The sequence below is a fragment of the Diabrotica virgifera genome, chromosome 7, assembly GCF_917563875.1.
Source record: "Diabrotica virgifera virgifera chromosome 7, PGI_DIABVI_V3a".
In the NCBI taxonomy this organism is placed as follows: Eukaryota; Metazoa; Arthropoda; class Insecta; order Coleoptera; family Chrysomelidae; genus Diabrotica; species Diabrotica virgifera.
Genome location: NC_065449.1, coordinates 57092972 through 57113722, shown reverse-complemented (window position 1 = coordinate 57113722; position 20751 = coordinate 57092972). Strand labels below are relative to the sequence as shown.

General features: G+C 30.8%; 1 protein-coding gene across 1 annotated transcript in view; it reads left to right on the top strand.

Annotated features, from left to right (window-relative positions):
- Positions 1–20751, top strand: part of LOC114330859 (adenylate cyclase type 10-like) — a 124716-nt gene that overhangs the window by 42164 nt on the left and 61801 nt on the right. The window contains exons 11-16 of the mRNA XM_050656847.1: positions 5842–6084; positions 11897–12165; positions 14544–14696; positions 15879–15990; positions 16539–16800; positions 19820–19963. Coding sequence (XP_050512804.1) covers positions 5842–6084; positions 11897–12165; positions 14544–14696; positions 15879–15990; positions 16539–16800; positions 19820–19963 — 1183 coding nt within the window. The remainder of the gene's footprint in view (positions 1–5841; positions 6085–11896; positions 12166–14543; positions 14697–15878; positions 15991–16538; positions 16801–19819; positions 19964–20751) is intronic.

The following is a 20751-nucleotide window of genomic DNA, read 5'->3' as shown; positions in this document are numbered from 1 at the left end:
TTACCTGGTTCGGTGATTCCCCGGCGGCCTTTTTATTGCAATGCGTGCTGACACGGCCTAATAAATCCCAAAATGACCTATAGAATACCAGAGTCAAAAAATACTTAAATGAGCCTAGGTCAGAAGATGCTGAGAATCTACTTGATTGGTAGAGAAAACACGAGCATGTCTACCCGTTATTATCGAAAATGGCCAAGGATTTTCTCAGAAGGCCAGCAACATCTGTACCCGCGGAAAGGCTATTTTCAATAGCAGCTTTAACAATAACAAAGTCAAGAAATCGGCTAGACGTTGACTCCATAATGCTGGGGTCACAGTAACGTCTAATGCCGTTACTGTGACCCCAGCATAAGAAGTATTATCTGCCTTAATTCATGGCTTATCAATTCCGATTTAAAAATTTATGTTACATTTACATGATTTACATTTACTCTGGGCTAATTAGCAAAATTCATGCAAAAGTTATTTACCAGCAATTTTATTGCTGGAATCGAATTATAAGATCCTATATATTAATAATATAGGTATGCAAAGTCCGCAGATAGTGTGCTACTTTTTTTATAAACAAAATGGCGCCCTAAAATCGTGTTTTTTTCAATTTTTGCTCTATAACTCCAAAGATTTTAACTCTACACCAAAAATACCCAAATAAAAATTCACCGCAATTAAATTCTGCATAGAGATATGTTTTTCCCGATTTGCATCCGACGAAAATTTTCCTCGGAAAATTCGGGTTTTCCCAACAAAATCTCTAATTTTCAAATAAAGTTTTAGGTAAGTAATTATTATACCAATAATTAAATAACTTAGTGACATCAAAGGTTTCTTGGTATATATTGTAATTCCAGAAGCCGGTGAAAATTAAACGTATATTTTAGCAACAATTCAATTGATAATTAACAATTTACGATCGCAATAATAACCAAAATAATCATGATACATTGATCAAACTTATAAAGATTATAAAGATGAGATGCTTATTTAATATTTTATCGACAAAATATAAATTTTTCGTTTTTTGCATAATCTTTAAATTAAAAAAAAATTAGTTAGACCAACGTATTGGTCTAATTAGTAAAGTACAAGGTTATTTACCAGCAATTTTATTGCTGCCATCGAATATTATGATCCTATATATATTAATAATATAGCTATGCAAAGTCCGCAGGTAGTGTGCTACTTTTTTTATTAACAAAATGGCGCCCCCAACCCCAAATCGTGTTGTTTACAATTATTGGTCTATAACTCCGAAAATTTTAACTTTACGCCAAAAACACTTAAATAAAAATTCACCTCAATTTAATTCTACATAGAGGCATGTTTTTCCCGAATTGCTCCGACGAAAATTTTCCTCGGAAAATGTGGGTTTTCCCAACAAAATCTAGAATTTTCAAACAAATTTTTTAGGCAAGTAATTATTTATCAAAAAATTAAATAACTTGGTGAAATAAAAGCTTTCTTGGTATAGATTATAACTGCAGAAGCCGGTGAAAATTAAACAAATATGTTAGCAACAATTCAATTGTTAATTAACAATTTACAGTCACAATAACAACTAAAATAATCATGAAACATTGATTAAACTTAGAAAGTTTATAAAGATGTGATGCCTATTTAATATTTTGTCGATAAAATATAAATTTGTCATATTTTTGCATAATCTTTAAATGTTTAACAAAAATAGTTATACACAAATTAATATTTCTCAGAAATATTAACCAAATGAATTTGTAACCACGTTGTGTTTTAATTTTTATCATTGTGTGAATTAACCAACTTACTATTATTTTTAACGGCCCCACTGGCACGGTGTAATAAATATTCTTGAGGATAGGATGTCCAACCCATGGGTCCGACCCATCTTATCACAAAGTAAATATTACTAATTTTACAGTACAGTGGGGTTGTACTGTGTTCTCTGTCGTTTTCACTATTATATATATATATATATATATATATATATATATATATATATATATATATATATATATATATATATATATATATATATTATTATCTCTCTTTGCCGACGTTAAAATAGTAAACACTTGACGCTTTTGCCACACGGGCGATTTTTTACGGCGCCCGTTGGTTTGACTACCTCCTCCACCAATTTCATCTAAAATTGGTGGAGGAGGTAGTCAAACCAATGGGAGCCGTAAATTACCGCGCCGTAAAAAATCGCCCGTGTGGCTGTGAAGCTCGCATCAACACGCGCTTCAACCTCGTCGTGGGATTCTCGCTTTAGAAAACACCTTTTACAACAAAATATATTTTCGGTGCGGTATATCACACCTCATGTCAATGGTTAACAGTTATATATTTAATTTTATTTATTTTTTGTTTTTTAAACGCCTTTCTTTACTTCAATAGTTTGCATCAAATCTTTAGACGTTAAATTGAATCACTTTTCTTCAATGCAAATGAATGAAAATTTGCAGACACATGCATTCGCGGGAACAATACACTAATAGCCAATAAAACATTTTTTTTTATGTTTATTAATTGTTTAAATAGAAAAAAAAACGATTTTAATGGAAAATGCTTAAATTCTCTTGTTTTTTACAATGTAGAAACTTGAAACTTTTACGGATTGTAGCTAATGATATGAATTATACATAATTTCACTTTTTACGTTAATTGTTTACGTTATGCTTCATAAATAAACAATAAAGTTTCAAATTTTAAACGCTCATATATTTGTTTATATATAAATCGGCGTTTATTCGTGTCAAATTTCAGTACAATACGAAACAAAACTTCAACCAAAACTTGAATTCAAAAAATTCGTGTGTTTATCGTAGTCTTAGAAAAACCACCGGTAGAGACGTTTTGTGCTACAATTAACATTAAAATTCGTTTTGTCGTATTAATTAATTAAAGATTTTCTTTAGTTTAATCGTTTGGGTCAAATCTTTGGACGTTAATTTGACTGCCTTTTCTTCAATGCAAATGACTAAAAATTTGCAGACATATGCATTCACGGGAACAATACACGAATAGTCAATAAAATTTTTTTTTATGTTTATTAATTGTTTAAATAAAAAAAACGATTTTAACGGAAAATGCTTAAATTATCTTGTTTTTTACAATGTAGAAACTTGAAACTTTTACGGATTGTAGCTAATGATATGAATTATACATAATTTCAATTTTTACGTTAATTGTTTACGTTATGCTTCATAAATAAACAATAAAATTTCAAATTTTAATCGCTCATATATTTGTTTATATATAAATCGGCGTTTATTCGTGTCAAATTTCAGTACGATACGAAACAAAACTTCAACCAAAACTCGAATTCAAAAAATTCGTGTGTTTATCGTAGTCTTAGAAAAACCACCAGTAGAGACGTTTTGTGCTACAATTAACATTAGAATTCGTTTTGTCGTATTAATTAATTAAACGATTTTCTTTAGTTTAATCGTTTGGGTCAAATCTTTGGACGTTAATTTGACTGCCTTTTCTTCAATGCAAATGACTAAAAATTTCCAGACATATGCATTCACGGGAACAATACACGAATAGTCAATAAAAATTTTTTTATGTTTATTAATTGTTTAAATAAAAAAAACGATTTTAATGGAAAATGCTTAAATTCTCTTGTTTTTTACAATGTAGAAACTTGAAACTTTTACGGATTGTAGCTAATGATATGAATTATACATAATTTCAATTTTTACGTTAATTGTTTACGTTATGCTTCATAAATAAACAATAAAATTTCAAATTTTAATCGCTCATATATTTGTTTATATATAAATCGGCGTTTATTCGTGTCAAATTTCAGTACGATACGAAACAAAACTTCAACCAAAACTCGAATTCAAAAAATTCGTGTGTTTATCGTAGTCTTAGAAAAACCACCAGTAGAGACGTTTTGTGCTACAATTAACATTAGAATTCGTTTTGTCGTATTAATTAATTAAACGATTTTCTTTAGTTTAATCGTTTGGGTCAAATCTTTGGACGTTAATTTGACTGCCTTTTCTTCAATGCAAATGACTAAAAATTTCCAGACATATGCATTCACGGGAACAATACACGAATAGTCAATAAATTTTTTTTTTATGTTTATTAATTGTTTAAATAAAAAAAAACGATTTTAATGGAAAATGCTTAAATTCTCTTGTTTTTTACAATGTAGAAACTTGAAACTTTTACGGATTGTAGCTAATGATATGAATTATACATAATTTCACTTTTTACGTTAATTGTTTACGTTATGCTTCATAAATAAACAATAAAATTTCAAATTTTGAACGCTCATATATTTGTTTATATATAAATCGGCGTTTATTCGTGTCAAATTTCAGTACGATACGAAACAAAACTTCAACCAAAACTCGAATTCAAAAAATTCGTGTGTTTATCGTAGTCTTAGAAAAACCACCGGTAGAGACGTTTTGTGCTACAATTAACATTAGAATTCGTTTTGTCGTATTAATTAAACGCTTTTCTTTAGTTTAATCGTTTGGGTCAAATCTTTGGACGTTAATTTGACTGCCTTTTCTTCAATGCAAATGACTAAAAATGTGCAGACATATGCATTCACGGGAACAATACACGAATAGTCAATATAAAAATTTTTTGTTTATTAATTTAAATAAAAAAAAAGATTTTAACGGAAAATGCATAAATTCTCTTGTTTTTTACAATGAAGAAACTTGAAACTTTTACAGATTGTAGGTAATTATATGAACTATACATTACTTCACTTTTTACGTTAATTGTTCACGTTATGCTTCATAAATAAACAATAAAGTTTCAAATTTTTTACCGATTCCGACTACTTTTCATGTTTGTACATCATAATATATTTTATACATATTTTAATAAACATGACGATATATTTTAATGTTTAAAAAGTGTAAGACTAAAAAGTAAAAAATAAAAAAAAAAAGAAAAAAAATATTTTTAAGAAACGCTTTTCTTTAGTTACGAGTGACTAAAATTAAACATATTATTATAAAACAACATTATAAAAAAATCAACTAAAAAGCAAAAAATAAAAAAAAATTGAAAAAATTTAACACATTCGTTAAAGAAAAGCGTGGTGTGAAAACCGTTTGTTCGATGAAGACGCGCCACGCTTTTCTTTGACGAAAGTGTTGATTTTTTCATTCTTTTTTATTTTTTGCTTTTTAGTTGATTTTTGAAGTAATACTTCTTTACGATCAAAAGTGAAATTTTATAATGCCGGGCGCATGCGCACACAGACAGTATGTATTTCATTGCTAATATTTCAAGATCTGTATGTATCAGCGCTGTCAGCGCAAATAAGTCATATTTTATCATATAAAATGATATATTAATGTTCGTAGTAAATGTATTATTTATTATAATTTTTGTGTCTTTGGATTTGTCTTCCTCGGGAATAAGATATTTTATAATAATAGTAAGTATATTTAAAGTATTTTTGCACACTTCACTTGGTCTATTAAATTTGTCAGTATGTATGAGAAATCTTGTAACCTATCAAAGCAAAAGGTATATAGCTCAGTGGTAGAGCGTGTGACCGGAGATCAAGAGGTCCCGGGTTCAAATCCCGGACGATTCATATTCTTTTTTTTTTATATTTTTGGTATCGTTTTAATAAAAAAAATTTAAAAGTTGTAGGTAAAGAAAGTTAGTTTAATATTTAAATAAAATACAAATAACCTGTTAAGTATATTAATTTCGTTGAAATCATAATAGAAGTATAACTTCTTACGTGCGTACAAAGTACACACACATTCAATATGTTTAATTTTAGTCACTCGTAACTAAAGAAAAGCGTTTCTTGAAAATATTTTTTTCATATTTTTTATTCAATTTTCTCTATTAAATTTTTAATTGTAGGTTCCGTACAAGACAATTCAGGTTCTTTTTAACCGATTTCTCAATATAGCTGACGATGAAACACCTGAACAAAAAGAGGAGAAAATAAAAGGTCATATAACTGATCCAGCATTACAACGATATCTTTGCGTTCTTAACGTTGTCTTCGATGTAACGTTTTTCCATACTGTTGAATATGAGGTTTTAACTGAGAAAAATAAATATCAACAATTGCAAGCTGTATTTAAGGAGTTATGTCAAAAGGTAATATTATGTTTAGTACAAGAAAAGGCAAACAATAAAGGTTGCACGTAATTTTCCCTTGTTGCTATATTCTAAATTTGAAAAAATATATAGGGAATAATCAGATTTTTTTACATGCTATTCGTATTACAGCGAGCATTTCATTGGCTAGAATTAGTGATGGGTTTATATGACGTCATTATTATATTCGGTGAGCTTGGAAATTATAATTGACATCTGTCATAATATTGGAGGTTAAATATAATGTCAAAATATTGTTTTCAAATTATAATCTTGAGAGACGAAATATAGATATATTATTATTTTAACCTTCGTCGGGCGGCATAGGGAGCGTTCAAGTATTACGTAACGTAGTAAGGGGGGGGGGGGTCAAAAATCTTCAAAAATTGCGTTACGCAATAGTTAAACGCCCATTACAGTGCGTTACGTAGGGGGGAGGGGGGTCAAAAATCTTCAAAAATCGCGTTACGTAATACTTGAACGCTCCCATAGGTACAATTGCAACTTTTGAGTTTTCAAATTGTGATAACTTTTTTTTTCAAAGAGTTAGAGACTTGAAATTTTTGTGACATCTCTACATTTATCCAGTAGATTATGTGAGCCAAATGGAACAAAAAAATCTTTATTCAGTTTCCAGAAGGAGGCTTAAATAGTTCCTACTCCCATAAAGGACGGCATATAGGTACATTTTACCTTTTACATTTTTTTAAATAAATAATTTTAAAAAACAATAACTTTTGTATTTAAATGACAGCTTATTTGAACAAAAAAAAAACAAAAATGAATGTTATTGTAGATTTTCGCAACACATACATATATCGTTTTAACCAAAGAATGTTCGTCACACACAGTAGAAAACAAAGTAAACACGTATTTCTCGTTTTACGCTGTTTTCCGTACGTTTCGACAAACATGACAACTTCCGGTTACTGGAGTAGATCCACGAATGCTATGAGATACTTGAGGAGGAGTATCTTCAGCAAATACATACAACAACGTTTTGACCAAGGACCACTTCTACAGCACTACGAAGAAAACGGCTCCTCATCATCAGTCGGTTTTTACTTTCGAAATTGAAATGAAGATGAATGAGACAATGAATTGAAAATTTTGAATTGAAAATGAAGGGTCAACGCAAAGTTTGACATAAAATGCTGGGTGAGTATACTGTCAAATACTCACCCAGCATTTTATCCAAGTTAACAATTCCGCTTTGGTTTTATTGTAATACTGAATTATTTCCGGCTTTGCTACTTCACTGTCTTCTACTTTTTCTGTCATATGCACTGACGAGAGTAGCACTACTGCTTTGTTTTTCTTTGGCACCTATAAGAAACTACAGTAGCATCATTATTGTATGCAAAATTTGTGGAAAACCAGCTCTTTCCTTGTTTGCTTGAGAAAATAAATAAGAAATCTCTTATTTTTTCTAACTGTGCCTACTAGCCCTACTAACGTTATGTGCCATGAATTCAAGAATTTAGCCAATTTAAAACTGGTAAAAAAGTTATTTGTGGTAACATTCTGCCCATAACCTTTATAAGACGTGACCAGATCCAAAACTGTTTGCCAACGTTAACTTTTCAGGAACCATATGCTGTTTTTCCAACATAAAGATGATCTTGTACGAGATAAGCGCTTGATGCATCATAAGCCAAAAATACTTTAATCCCATATTTAGCAAATTTGGAAGGTATTGTGTAAAATTTGTGCGGCCTCTAAATGGAAACAATTGTTCATCAGTGGTTATGTATTGGGATGGTTTGGAGCCTTGTTGCATCTCGCATGAGTGTAGCTTTATCGGTACGCAAACAATTGTTTGCGTTCTTCGTGGGTATTTTCGTTGTCAAATCATATAAATCTTAGCATGGTCTTGAAATGATTACAAGACATTGCTGCATACATTAGTGGCAGATACTCCATAATCCACACCTCACACAAGTTTTCTTAAAAAAAAATGCAAGATCCTTTGTAAAAGGTATATACCCCAATAAGGGTTACATCACAAAACAAAACGTTTTCGGAAAAATTGGTAATCCATCATTTTTCTTTTTATTTTTATGTAAGTACAAGTTTTCTTTTTCATTTCTATGTATACACCTCTTTTGTCGTAATTTCGGTAAACTAGACGTATAATCACTATTATTCATGATAATTTTTAGGTATACACGTATTGACAAACACCAAACAACTAAATGGGGAAAAGATCTATGTTTCCAAATACTACTCTTCCTACAATTTGTTTAGGACCACTATTTTCAAGTTTACTGTTGTAGTAATTTCAATAATTTACGATAGATAAGAGCGGTCACCTCGTAGTGGCTTCTGATTTTTGTTTGTAAATCCATACAAGAACAAATTACCGAATATTAATTTTTATTTATTGCAATATTCAACAATTTTTTACCAGTTAGGCCAATATCCAAAAATTTGAATCAAAATCAAATCGAGAAATTAAAGTAGCAGAATTTAGTGTGTAGACAGCTTCATAATGACAGTGTATATTTTAACCAAGTTCTCACCTATAAAGAAATCTTGCATAACCTTCTCTAGGACAACATGAGTTTGACACTTATGGTACAGATAGTTATCTTTGTTTCACACTCTTAAAGACATAGAGAAACAGTATGGCCGGTAGCTGCTGAAGTAAATAAATATATGTTTTTTTATTTGGCAACAGCGCTTTCCTGCTAAACGTAACAGTAGCGAAAAACTAATACAGTCGGAAAAATGAAAGAATACCCATGCGTCATCGATGATATGCATACGAATCAAATCAAAAATTTCTAGTAAAAACAAAGTCTAAACTAAATTAATAGTTCTTTTCATTCACAGTCATTTGTTTAGAGCTTATGTCATGTGTCATATAAAATTAATATATCTACATCATACGTTATTGGTATCCACCATTATACAAACCAAAGACGTATGACGTAGATATATTAATATTATGTGACACATGACAGAAGCTCGAAACAAATGACAATCGATGAAAAACCCTATACGCTCTGAGCTCCGCTGGTGTCGCTCCTAGCGGATTAGTAATGCAACTTTCACCGGTATCTTTTAAATTTATTATTTAATTGTTATAGCTTAATACTTACAACGCAAAAAAGTAATTAAATTGTAATCGATTTTTTTAAGATTTTGCTAATCATTTTGACGTTCTATTGATGGAATATTAATTTCTTACTTTGGATACTTTCACAATTATCGTGTAGATGGCGCTATTATAATTACATATTACGGAACATTAAAAAAACTTAAATTCAGTATTTAAAACGTAAGTATATTTAAGGTAAAAATATATACCACAGCTTTGACCAACTAATATTTTTTATAATTAATGTTTTTATTTTTAATTTTAAATTAATCACTTTGACATTTATGTCAAATTTCCAGTAAACGTTTACATACTTGTCACTACTGGCGCTCGCGAATTTTTAAATATCCCCTCTACGTACGAGCTCACAGCGTATACTGAAAATAAACGGATGTGACTACTACATCACCGTACGATTTTTCGCTATGTAAGAATGTGTCAAAAAATTTTTGTGATGTTATTCTTTTTCTGATAATATATATTTATTGGTGATAAATGTTACTATTACTACCGTAATTAATTATTTGATATATATTAATAATACAAAAATAATGAGTAAGCAAATATAGTATTATGAATTTCTCCATGTTAAAGTTCCCAGTAGACTTAAATAGTAACAGGAACTTAAAAAATGTCGTTTATGTCAGCTGCATTAAGTGATTAAAATGAAAGTAAACTTAATGAATTCAGATAATTAGGTTTCCAGATCATTTTCCAGACATTATCTGCAAATAAATGTACATTCGTAAAAATATAAAAACCTGTAATTTCATACACTATGATTGAAAAGTCAGAGTAATATGCACACGTTATGTAACTACGTTGAACAATTGTATCGCCGTCTCACTCTGTCAATTATAAATATATAACTGCGTATGTCTTGGATAAGGTTTTTGCTTTGTAGACAACACTTAATAATATATCTCTCTCGTTTTTTATTTATAGAAAAAGGCAGCAAATTCAAAATATGTGCTTGATATGATCGTTCATGGGTATTCTTTCATTTTTCCGACTGTATTTGAGGCAAAATGTGTTGAACTTGTTTGCCGTCAAGTTTGTACCAGTTGGTTTTGACGTCATTAAATCTATGACGTGCACGTCTAATTGTTTGAATTGGACCATATATGGTTAAGTTAGCCCGTTTTATGGTAAATTTTTCTTTATGCTTTAATTTTAACGGATATAATATAATTTATTTATTATTAGTAAACCAAAATTATTTAAATTTTCCCAAAAAGTCAAACATCAGGTGGTATTCATGATAATCTTAAAGCGGCAAATTATAAAATAAAAGAACTTTTGAAATCTAAGAATGATATAGAAATAGAAGGGATTAAATAAAATAAACAGAAGAATACTCCGTTTCAATATAATCAATACATAAATCCAAGAAAATAAAGTATTTATAATATAATAAGGGTTAATGGAGCCCTTGAAGAGGAGTAGTTAATTCAGGAACACACTTTTATATAGCCATATCACTATTTATTTGTTATTAGCTGAGGACGTACCGCGTTATATCTTCAACAGAGATCATCGCTCAAATTGCGGGTATCAAATTCTAATTATTATTGGCAGATTATTTCGCGTGCATTTATTTATAACAAAAAATTATTATGACACACACTCTCACTGGGTCAAGTTTGATTATATAATATGTGCATTATTGCTTAGGTAGCAGAAAAACAACTATGTCGTCAACGTGCACGTAGTAATACCGTTGGCGTTATGCTCTAATTTTGTAAGTAAACAAAGCCAACACAATGTTTTGTGTTTTTATAATATCTATAAATAAATGCAGTAGTCAGTTATTTCGTTATTAATAATTTAAATAAAAGCGAAAAGTCTCAAATACAGAATTCACCATTATATTAAAAATTAAAATGGTAAATAATAGGGCTTTTCATTGATTGTCATTTGTTTCGAGCTTCTGTCATGTGTCGTCTAATATCTATATCTACATCATACATTATTGGTATATACCAGCGTTTCCCAACCGGTGGGTCGCTACCCACTAGTGGGTCGCGGGCGGATTTCAGATAGGTCGCGGCGTGGCTCTTTCAGTAGCTGAGTAGCGTATAGTAACCGTGTTCCTTATTTTTTCCCATATGAATATGAAATCGAATATGTCGCGAATATGAAAAAACATCAGAAGGTGGGTCGCCTGACACAAAAGGTTGGGAACCACTGGTATATACCAATAATACAAACCAAGGACGTATGACATAGATATCTTAATATTATACGACACATGACAGAAGCTTGAAACAATAAATGACTGTGAATAAAAAGCCCTATTATTTAAATCTGAAAACTTTTCTTGTTGAAACTTATTTCTGGTACATCCTTAATCTGTGACTTTTACAATTTAGAAGACAACAGACGACGAATAAAGAAAGCGAAAAAAACTCTACGATATGCAGTCACATTCCGCTTTCATTCGTCTAGAAAAAACTAAAAGAACTTATATTTTGTAAAAGTATTCGTAAGATACTTATCTTACTACACAATGCTTCCAAAATAAAGTATTAGGGAACTTCTTCTAAGTTCTATACCCCTTGTTACTGCTGTAACAGTGATCTTCATAGAGACCTAGAGCTAACTTGCTTAATTATTTGTATATTTCTTTTGTACTAGATCTTTTTGATATATCAATACTGATGTTTTAATCTAATTTGTTTACTTATTTTTATATCCCTTTTGTTCTAGATCTTTCAAACTTTCCAAGTTCTCATTATTGACAATTCACAATGCATTGATGACGAATCTTGGTTACTTCTAGAGGTACTAATAGACATTAATACTGTATTTACTGTCGTAACTTTGGAAACTGAAACCACCATATCACCAGGAGCCTTAAAAATTTTTGAAAATCCTAAAGTTAAAGTAGTAACATTAAAGGCTATAGAAAAATGGTATCATGTAGGATTAGCATGCCAAATGTTAAAAGTGGATGGGATACCTCCTGAGCTTGAAAAGTAAGTATTACTTCTTAATAATAAGAGACTAAATAGTGTCATATTGGAAGGTAAAGTATATAATAATGGATTCCTACGGCTGTCGCCGCCTCTCCATACCCACCTTCCAATTTTTTCTATCGTAACACATATCTTCATCTAATTGCCTCGAATCCATTGCCTCCTGAATATTGTCCCTTCAGCTTCTCCGTGGTAGTCCTCTTTTTCTTCTCTCCGGTGGGACCCACTCTAATATTTTTCTCGGCCAGCGAGTCTCATTCATTCTTTTAACGTGACCGAACCATGTCAGCTGTCTCTTTTCAATATCATCTATTATAGTTTTTTCTACCATCATATGTTCTCTAATTGTTTCATTTCTTACATGTTCTAATCTCGAAACCTGACAAACCTCTCCCCAAAAAGTCCATTTCTGTACTAAGTGGATTCTTTTTATTTCTTGCACTTATATCCCAAACTTCTGCACCGTAAATTGTAGCGCTCTTCATTATACTTTCATATATTATTCTCATTGTTTCCTTCATGATATCTTTGTCCCATAAAATTGAATTGAGGGATCTAGCGATGCTTCTACCTTTATTGATCCTATGTTGTATTTCATCTTCACTATTTTCTCGTTTGTTAAATATAGCTCCCAAATATTTGCATTGTTTCACACCAACAATATGTCCTTGTTCCAATGGTAGGTTTTCAATGCCTTCGTTTCCCACTATGAAGTATTCTGTCTTGTCCATATTTATTACTAATCCTGCCTGTTGGTAATGTTCATTTAACTTCCGTATCATATAGCTTAAGTCATCTTGATCTTGGGCTATAACAACTTGGTCGTCCGCAAAATATAATGTAAATAGGGAGTCGTCTCCCACTTTCAGTCCCATCGGTTTTACTGCTTTTATCCACCTCTGTAAGGATTGGTCAAGGTATATTTTAAAGAGAGTGGGAAATAGACAACATCCTTGTCGGAGGTCTTTTGAAGTATTAAATGGCTCAGTGAAATTTTTGCCGTTTTTGATTCTGGTGTTAGTGGAAGGTAAAGTACAGGGCTAAATATCAGTAGGTTAGAACTCGTGGCTGAAGGACCTGAGAAGATGGTTTGGCCGCTCATCCACAGAAATTTTTCGTGCAGCAGTTTACAAAGCTACAGTTGCCATTTGGATCGCAACCTTCGAAAGGAGACGGCTCAATAAGAAGAAGTGTCATTAGTAGTAGTGCTCCAGTCTGTTTTGATTACACTCAACGAAAAAGGTACGTAATATTAATAAAAATGTTAATTCAGACAACAAAAGCAATACTTAAAATTTGTCCAATTCTTGGTTTTATTGGAACAGCAAAGCGATGTTCATCAATTCATTATGTTCGTTAGTTGATCCAATGTATTACGTTTATTGAATGGATGAACATCCATTTATTAATATTACGAACACTGTTCACTGAGCCAACGAACACCATTCATTGAAACAACAACGTCGTTAATTGACCGACGAAGACTATTCGTTGTGTCAAAAACAGTGTTATTTATCCTAACGTATTTCGTTTATTTCTGCAATTATTTCCGTTTATTCTTACAATTAATTCCGTTCACTCCCTCAATAAATACGGTTATTCTTACAATCAATTCTATTCATCCCTACAATCAGTTTCGTTCAGTCCTACTATGAACGTATTTAATTTTGATAATTACTGAATGCATTAGCTCAATGTATGATATTAATTGATTAATAATTTTGCAAATCCCCCTTTTTTGTCCTAAACCTAATGGACTTTACACTGTGTGATTTCTCATATGATTTCACTTATACAGTGCGCTGGAAAAGTGTTGCCCCCTTATTAACTTATTTATTTTTAGCACATAAGCAAAACGCTCGCACAGGTTGATTTTTTAAATAATCAAAGTATATTATAACATCAATGTTTCGAACTTTACGCGATCTCTCTTCAGGTGAGAGCCACAACTTTGGTTTGTTTAAATGAGAAAGTACATCATGTGACAGCTCATTTATTAAAAGCGTTTAAAATAGTGATTCCAAAAATGAATAACACTTTAATCCTTTTGGAAAGCGCAGGTGCAAAATTTCGATCGAATTCTTTTTAAACACATTCATTTTCTTTGGAATCCTGAAAAAAATAATAAGTATTTTTGAAAAATTTGAACGCAGAATAAAAGATTACATTATTATCGAGGGCTGAAAGTCCCTTAGAATAAACAAAAAGTTTTTTTTGATTAGTATATTTGAAATTAAAAATCATACTAAATTTTTTTTCGCCCCTATGACTTATTAAAATAATCATTATAGAAGTTCTCAGGGACTTCAGACCCTCGATAATACTTTTCTCTCCCTTACTTTTTCTTTCAAATAAAATAAAATAAAATTTATTTTCAGAACAATCCAGTTAAAAAGTAGTGGTAATCCAGGATGGATAGAAAGCTTTTTAGTTAGTTTGATGCAATCTGGTGGTTTATCAATTAAAAAGATTTCAAGAATTCAGGCTTACAATCATGGTATTGTCATTGCCCCCTTATATATGACGAAGAGGTGAGTAATGAAGTATATCTCTATAATAGGTAAATCTATTAATAAATCTTAAATTTTTTTTTTGCAGAAAATTAAATATTTATATATACGAGGGTGGTCTTTTCAGTTTTGCATATAGCCATAATGACAAAAAATATATAGACTTAAAGCACTTTATCGCTTTTTAAAATATGTCCCACCAAGATCGATACACTTTTTCATACGTTCAAACCAATCGGTAAAACAGTTAAAAGGATAGATGGCTTCTTCTGGCGACTGAAATCGCTGCCCACGCATTGCATTCTTGGTCCTTTGGGAAGATGAAGAAGTCTTTGGGGCTTAGGTCGGGGTTATACGGTGTATGATGTACTTTGTCGGAATTTCGCGATAACTTCTGGTGAACAAACGGTTAAATACCAATCAGAAGTAACCATTTTGATACAACCATTTTCCTTTTCCATTTCCGACCATTTTCTTTGACAAGCTTCGAGAACTGATCACTTTTGTTGGTTTTTCCTCATCGTGAAACACCCACAAAGTCTATTTTCCGGTTTGTAGGAGTAAATCCAAGATTTATCGCCAATAATTATACTATAAACGTTTTTGGAGCTTCCCCTGGTTGAACCGTTCCAATGTTTTTCGACACCAATTGACGCGAACCGCTCTTTGCTCTTCAGTGAACAGATGAGGGATCCAACGGGAAACCAACTTCGTAACAATCAGTTCTTCATACAGAATCTGTTGGATCGAGGCCTTTGAAATGGCCCAAGATGCTTCTATCTCCTAGTATGTTACACGGAGGTCATCCTTAATTAGCTGACGAACCGCATCAATGTTCTGCTGTGTGACTACCGTTTTGGGTGGACCTGGCCTGGATTCGTCGTTGAGAGTGGAGCGATCACGTTGAAATTCGCAATACTAGTGATAAATAATTGACTGGTCTGATGCTCCATTCCAAAACATAGAAACAATTTCAGCGAGACATTTCTGTTGCGATAATTCTCTCCGAAAATTGTAAAAAATTATTGCTCGAAAATGTTACCGGCTAAAATCCATTTTTTGACCGACATACTAGTTTCAAAAATTCGCTGTATCTACATGACTTGTTATATCGCATTATATGTATTACCTCGTAATATAATATATAAACTTTAACTCACTTTATATACTTAAGGTGTGTTATTGACACGTTGGTTTTTTTAGATTGACCAGAGCTGAAAAAGCCCGTTGGGTTGAGATTATGGAAGAAAAAGAACTAGGTGGAAAAGATGATAAAATGACCACAAGATGGAAAATGTTTCTAGATAGTTGTCGGGTAAGTAAAAATTAAAAGAGACTAATCGTAATAAAGTTTTATGTTCATAATTGGTAAGTTATAAAACCCTTTAGAAAAACCCTCTTCGGTCATGTTAAGAAATTGTCTTAACAAAAACACTCAAATATTATGAAATATATAGTGCACAGCAACTATCTAAAGATTTAAACTAAGATACACCATCAAATGACTACAACAAGTAGACGAATATTACACGTAATGAATTAATGGCACGGACCTTGAACATTTTTAACTTTATGACGTCACGTCCAATGATATTGGACTGGCTGCTATAATTCAAATTTTCTCTCGATTTTAATCATTTTTAGGGGCCAAACGAAAGAAAAAATCAACTTTTTTTTCCTTGATATATATTTTAAATTATGTTCTGTTGTGATTTATTGCATTTTTTTTTCGAATTTAAAATTTTATGCAAGTTCCCTATTGTTGATATACCTAAATACCTACTCCTTTAGACATTTAATTATTGATATACTATTTTAGACATTTAATTTAGCTACAAAAGCAAATAATTAAACAATTTTCAGGAAAGTTTCCCAGACCTAACAGCAGTTACTGACAAAATTAAACAAGAGGATAAAATACGCATAGGAATTGTTCGCAAAACATTTAATTTGGAAGATGTTGATCCTGAACTGGCAATAGATGTAATCATTTTAAAAACTTTCGACGCTCTAACATCTTACGAACAACTTTTACTAAAGTGTAGTGCAGTTTTGGGTGATACGTTTCCCATGGATATGTTGCTTTATATAATGTCTTCATCTGCAATACGAACTACTGCTTTGGGTGAGTGCTATACAGGGTGTCCAAAAACTCTCCCGACAAACGAAAACTGGAGATTCACCTAGTCCGAAAATGCTTCCTAAGGGAGATAGAGCTCTTTAAAAATGGCGTCTTGGAATTAGTTTTTCTTAAATATCCCCAGAACGCTTCCATTTAGAAAAACGAAAACTAGTACACTTATTTATCTTTCAGAGATAAATCATCTATATCAATTACGAATTTCTAGTACCGGTCATATGCGCCCATTCTAGGAAGGGCAACTGGTATTTTATCGTATAACTTTTTTATCTTTAACTTCTAAGCATTTTTTATACTGGATTATTAAATTGTAAGGTATTCTTATTCTAAAAGGTACTCTTGTTTTAAGTCGGTAAGATGCACCGTTTTCTAGAAAAATCGATTTTAAAATTTTTCGTTTGTTGAATTTGAAAAAAAATAAAAAAAAACCATTTAGAAAAACGAAAACTGGTGCATTTATTTATCTTCCACAGATAAATCGATTTCCTTAGTTGCGAAATTCTAGTACCGGTCATATGCGTCCGTTTTGGGTAGGTCAACGGTTATTTTATAGCATAACTTTTTTATCTTTATTTTTTAAGCATTTTTGACATTTGATGATTAAATTATGAGGTATTCTAGTACTAAAAGTTACTCTTGCTTTAAGTCGGTAGAATACGCAGTCTTTTTTTGAAAAAAATTTCATAATCTTTTTCAACTTCAATAAACGAAAAATTTTCAAATCGATTTTTCTAGAAAACGGTGTATTCTACCGCCTTAAAGTAAGAGTAGGTACCTTTTAGTACTAGAATACTTTACAATTTAATAATCCAATATCAAAAATGCTTAAAAGTTAAAGACAAAAAAGTTATGCTATAAAATACCAGTTGCCCTACCCAAAACGGGCGCTTATGACCGGTACTAGAAATTCGTAATTGATGGAATCGATTTATCTCTGGAAACTAAATAAGCGTACAAGTTTTCATTTTTCTAAATAACAGTGTTCTGAGATAGTTAAGAAAAACTACTTCCAAGACGCCATCTTCAAAGAGCTCTAGCTCCCTCAAGAAGCATTTTCGGACTAGGTGAATTGGGTTAGATTGTCTTAGAATTATCTAAAGAATCTCCGGTCTTCGTTTGTCGGGAGATTTTCTGGACACCCTGTATAATATAATAACGTAATTAACTATTCTAATTAAGAAATAAGCCACAATTTAATTTGAAAAAATAATTTTATTAACGTTTCGACTTCCTCATCGGAAGTCGTTTTCAAAATATTAATAGAACAAAAATGTTGTTGCTTAGTAAAAAATTCTTTTAATAATTTATTAAATCTGACTCATTTATATCGGTAAGTCAGACATAAGTATATTATACATTTAAAAGTAGAAGACTTTAAAATTATATTGCCAATATTTATGAATTGCAATCCTGGGACGACTTTATTGAAAGAGTTCATTCGCTTACATGAAATCAACTTTAACTCAAAAATATCCGTCACAAAAAAATCTATCTTTAAAAAGACAACCACATGCAAAAGTGACAGTAAAATTCTTGTGTTAGTGATTTCATAGTACATCACGAGGAAAACCCAGGAGAAAACCTCGTGATGCTATCCCTACATTGTAAGTATTTGGTCTTATATTTAGTTTACTCGCAAAACTAACACCAAATTTTGACTTTATATGTATGTTATTTTAAATTATAAATAATATTAATAATACATAGATATACAGAGAGAGTCAGTAACTTGGAATAAATTCAATATTTTTTTTTTATTTTTTTTTATTAAATTCAATATCTCAAATACTAATTGTTTTTTTGAAAAATGCTCAGACCCGTCGATTAGTATTTCAAATTGTCCTTTTTGACATATAATAATAATGTATACAGGGTGTCCCAATTTAGAGATATGACGTCATCGTTGATTTTCTTAAATGACAACATTGTATTTTGATAGCCATTTTCATAAGGTGTGTAAAGTTATACACAACTGCAAAATATCAAATTTTTAGTCTCTACCATTTACAAGATAATAAAAAATAACAAAGTTATGAAAAACAAGTAGTAATCAAATAATAATTGAATTTAATTATTTCAATTAAGCAAATGCTCATAACGTTGCCCATTGACAATTTGACAATAATTGAGGGCAACATTATGAGTATTTTCTTAATTGAAATAATTAAATTCAATTATTATTTGATTACTTGGTTTTCATAACTTTGTTATTTTTTATTATCTTGTAAATGGTAGGAAATAAAAATTTGAAATTTTGCAGTTGTGTATAACTTTACAAACCCTATCAAAATAACTATCAAAATGACAGTGTTGCTATTTAAGAAAATCAACGATGGGGTCATATCTCTTAATTCTGACACCCTGTATACATTACTATTGTATGTCAAAAATAACAATTTGAAATACTAATCGACGGGTCTGAGCATTTTTCAAAAAAACAATTAGTATTTTAATTATTGAATTTATTCCAAATTACAGACATAACTTTGTTATTTTCTATTATCTTGTAAATGGTAGAGAATAAAAATTTGATATTTTGCAGTTGTGTATAACTTTGCACACCCTATCAAAACAGCTATCAAAATGACAGTGTTGCCATTTAAGAAAATCAACGATGACGTCATATCTCTAAATTGGGACACCCTGTATACATTATTATTGTATGTCAAAAAGGACAATTTGAAATACTAATCGACGGGTCTGAGCATTTTTCAAAAAAACAATGAGTATTTGAGATATTGAATTTAATCCAAATTACAGACTCTCTCTGTATAAACGCAAACGCAGACTTCAAAACGCAAAAAATACAGGGTGTTCGATTTGAAATAATCAAATTTAAGCAAAATCTATAAAAATCGTTCTAGCATTTTCGATAAATTACCGTCCTTCCATACTTTTTCTCTACCCTGTATATATAATATTAGTGTTCTTTTACCAATGGCCATAGTTGTCGATGTACGTTATAAATAAAAATAAATATATTAAAAATAAAATTTCTTTATAGCTGTGATGAAGCTATTTGAAATTCAAGTTCTCAGCTGTGCGAAAGGTGATTTTATTGAAGGTGGTCTTAATTTTGAAGAAAGACTGAAAGACCCGAATGCTGATATGGACGTTCAATGTGGCTGCAAAGGATTAATAATTGATGGTAGGTTCTTCCTAATTCTAATTTTGTTTTTTTTTCTTCTTGTCATATTGGGATATTTGGTTGCGATTAGTGGATTAGATTAAAGGTTAAAGGCAAAATAAAATATATCTCTTTTACAAAATGTAACAAAATAGAAAATAGAAATTCTTCTTCTTCTTCAAAGATCAGACGAGACTCGTTAGCCTCTGGCACTTGGTCATAAGACCTCTGTACCATACTTTGTTTTTTTCCTTAAACTCCAATAAGTTCTGTGGCCTCAACGAAGGCCAACAGTTTTCTTATTGGTAGTTTTAGGATCGCTTCTGGTTCAAACCTCAGTTGTCCAGTGAATTCTTGGCTCACATCACTTAGCACACTGCAATGGCATAGTATATATTGTTATGATCTAATTTTGTTACTTTTATACCAATTAATCTTTATTTAATTACTCCAATTAATTATTTAATCAATTTTCCAATTGTCGTAAATCATACAACAAATTAAGAAAAAATCTCAGGGTGCCTTTTTATAATCTAAAAAAATATCTAAATTCTCTTATGTTATACTTATCTTCTCTCGTGGTGTCAGTATCTCTTAGTTGATCCTTATCGGGAGAAAAATAGAAAAGGGAAATAAATAGAAATACATAAATAAGCATACAGAAATATCTTTTATTATCAAAATCAATACTCTAAAAATCGATCAATTAAAACCTGTGGACATAGCTGTCCGAATGAAATTTTTACCACTTAAATTTATTCTAGTTCAAATAAAAATTTATCGGTTTGTTCCCGATAACTTTGATAAAA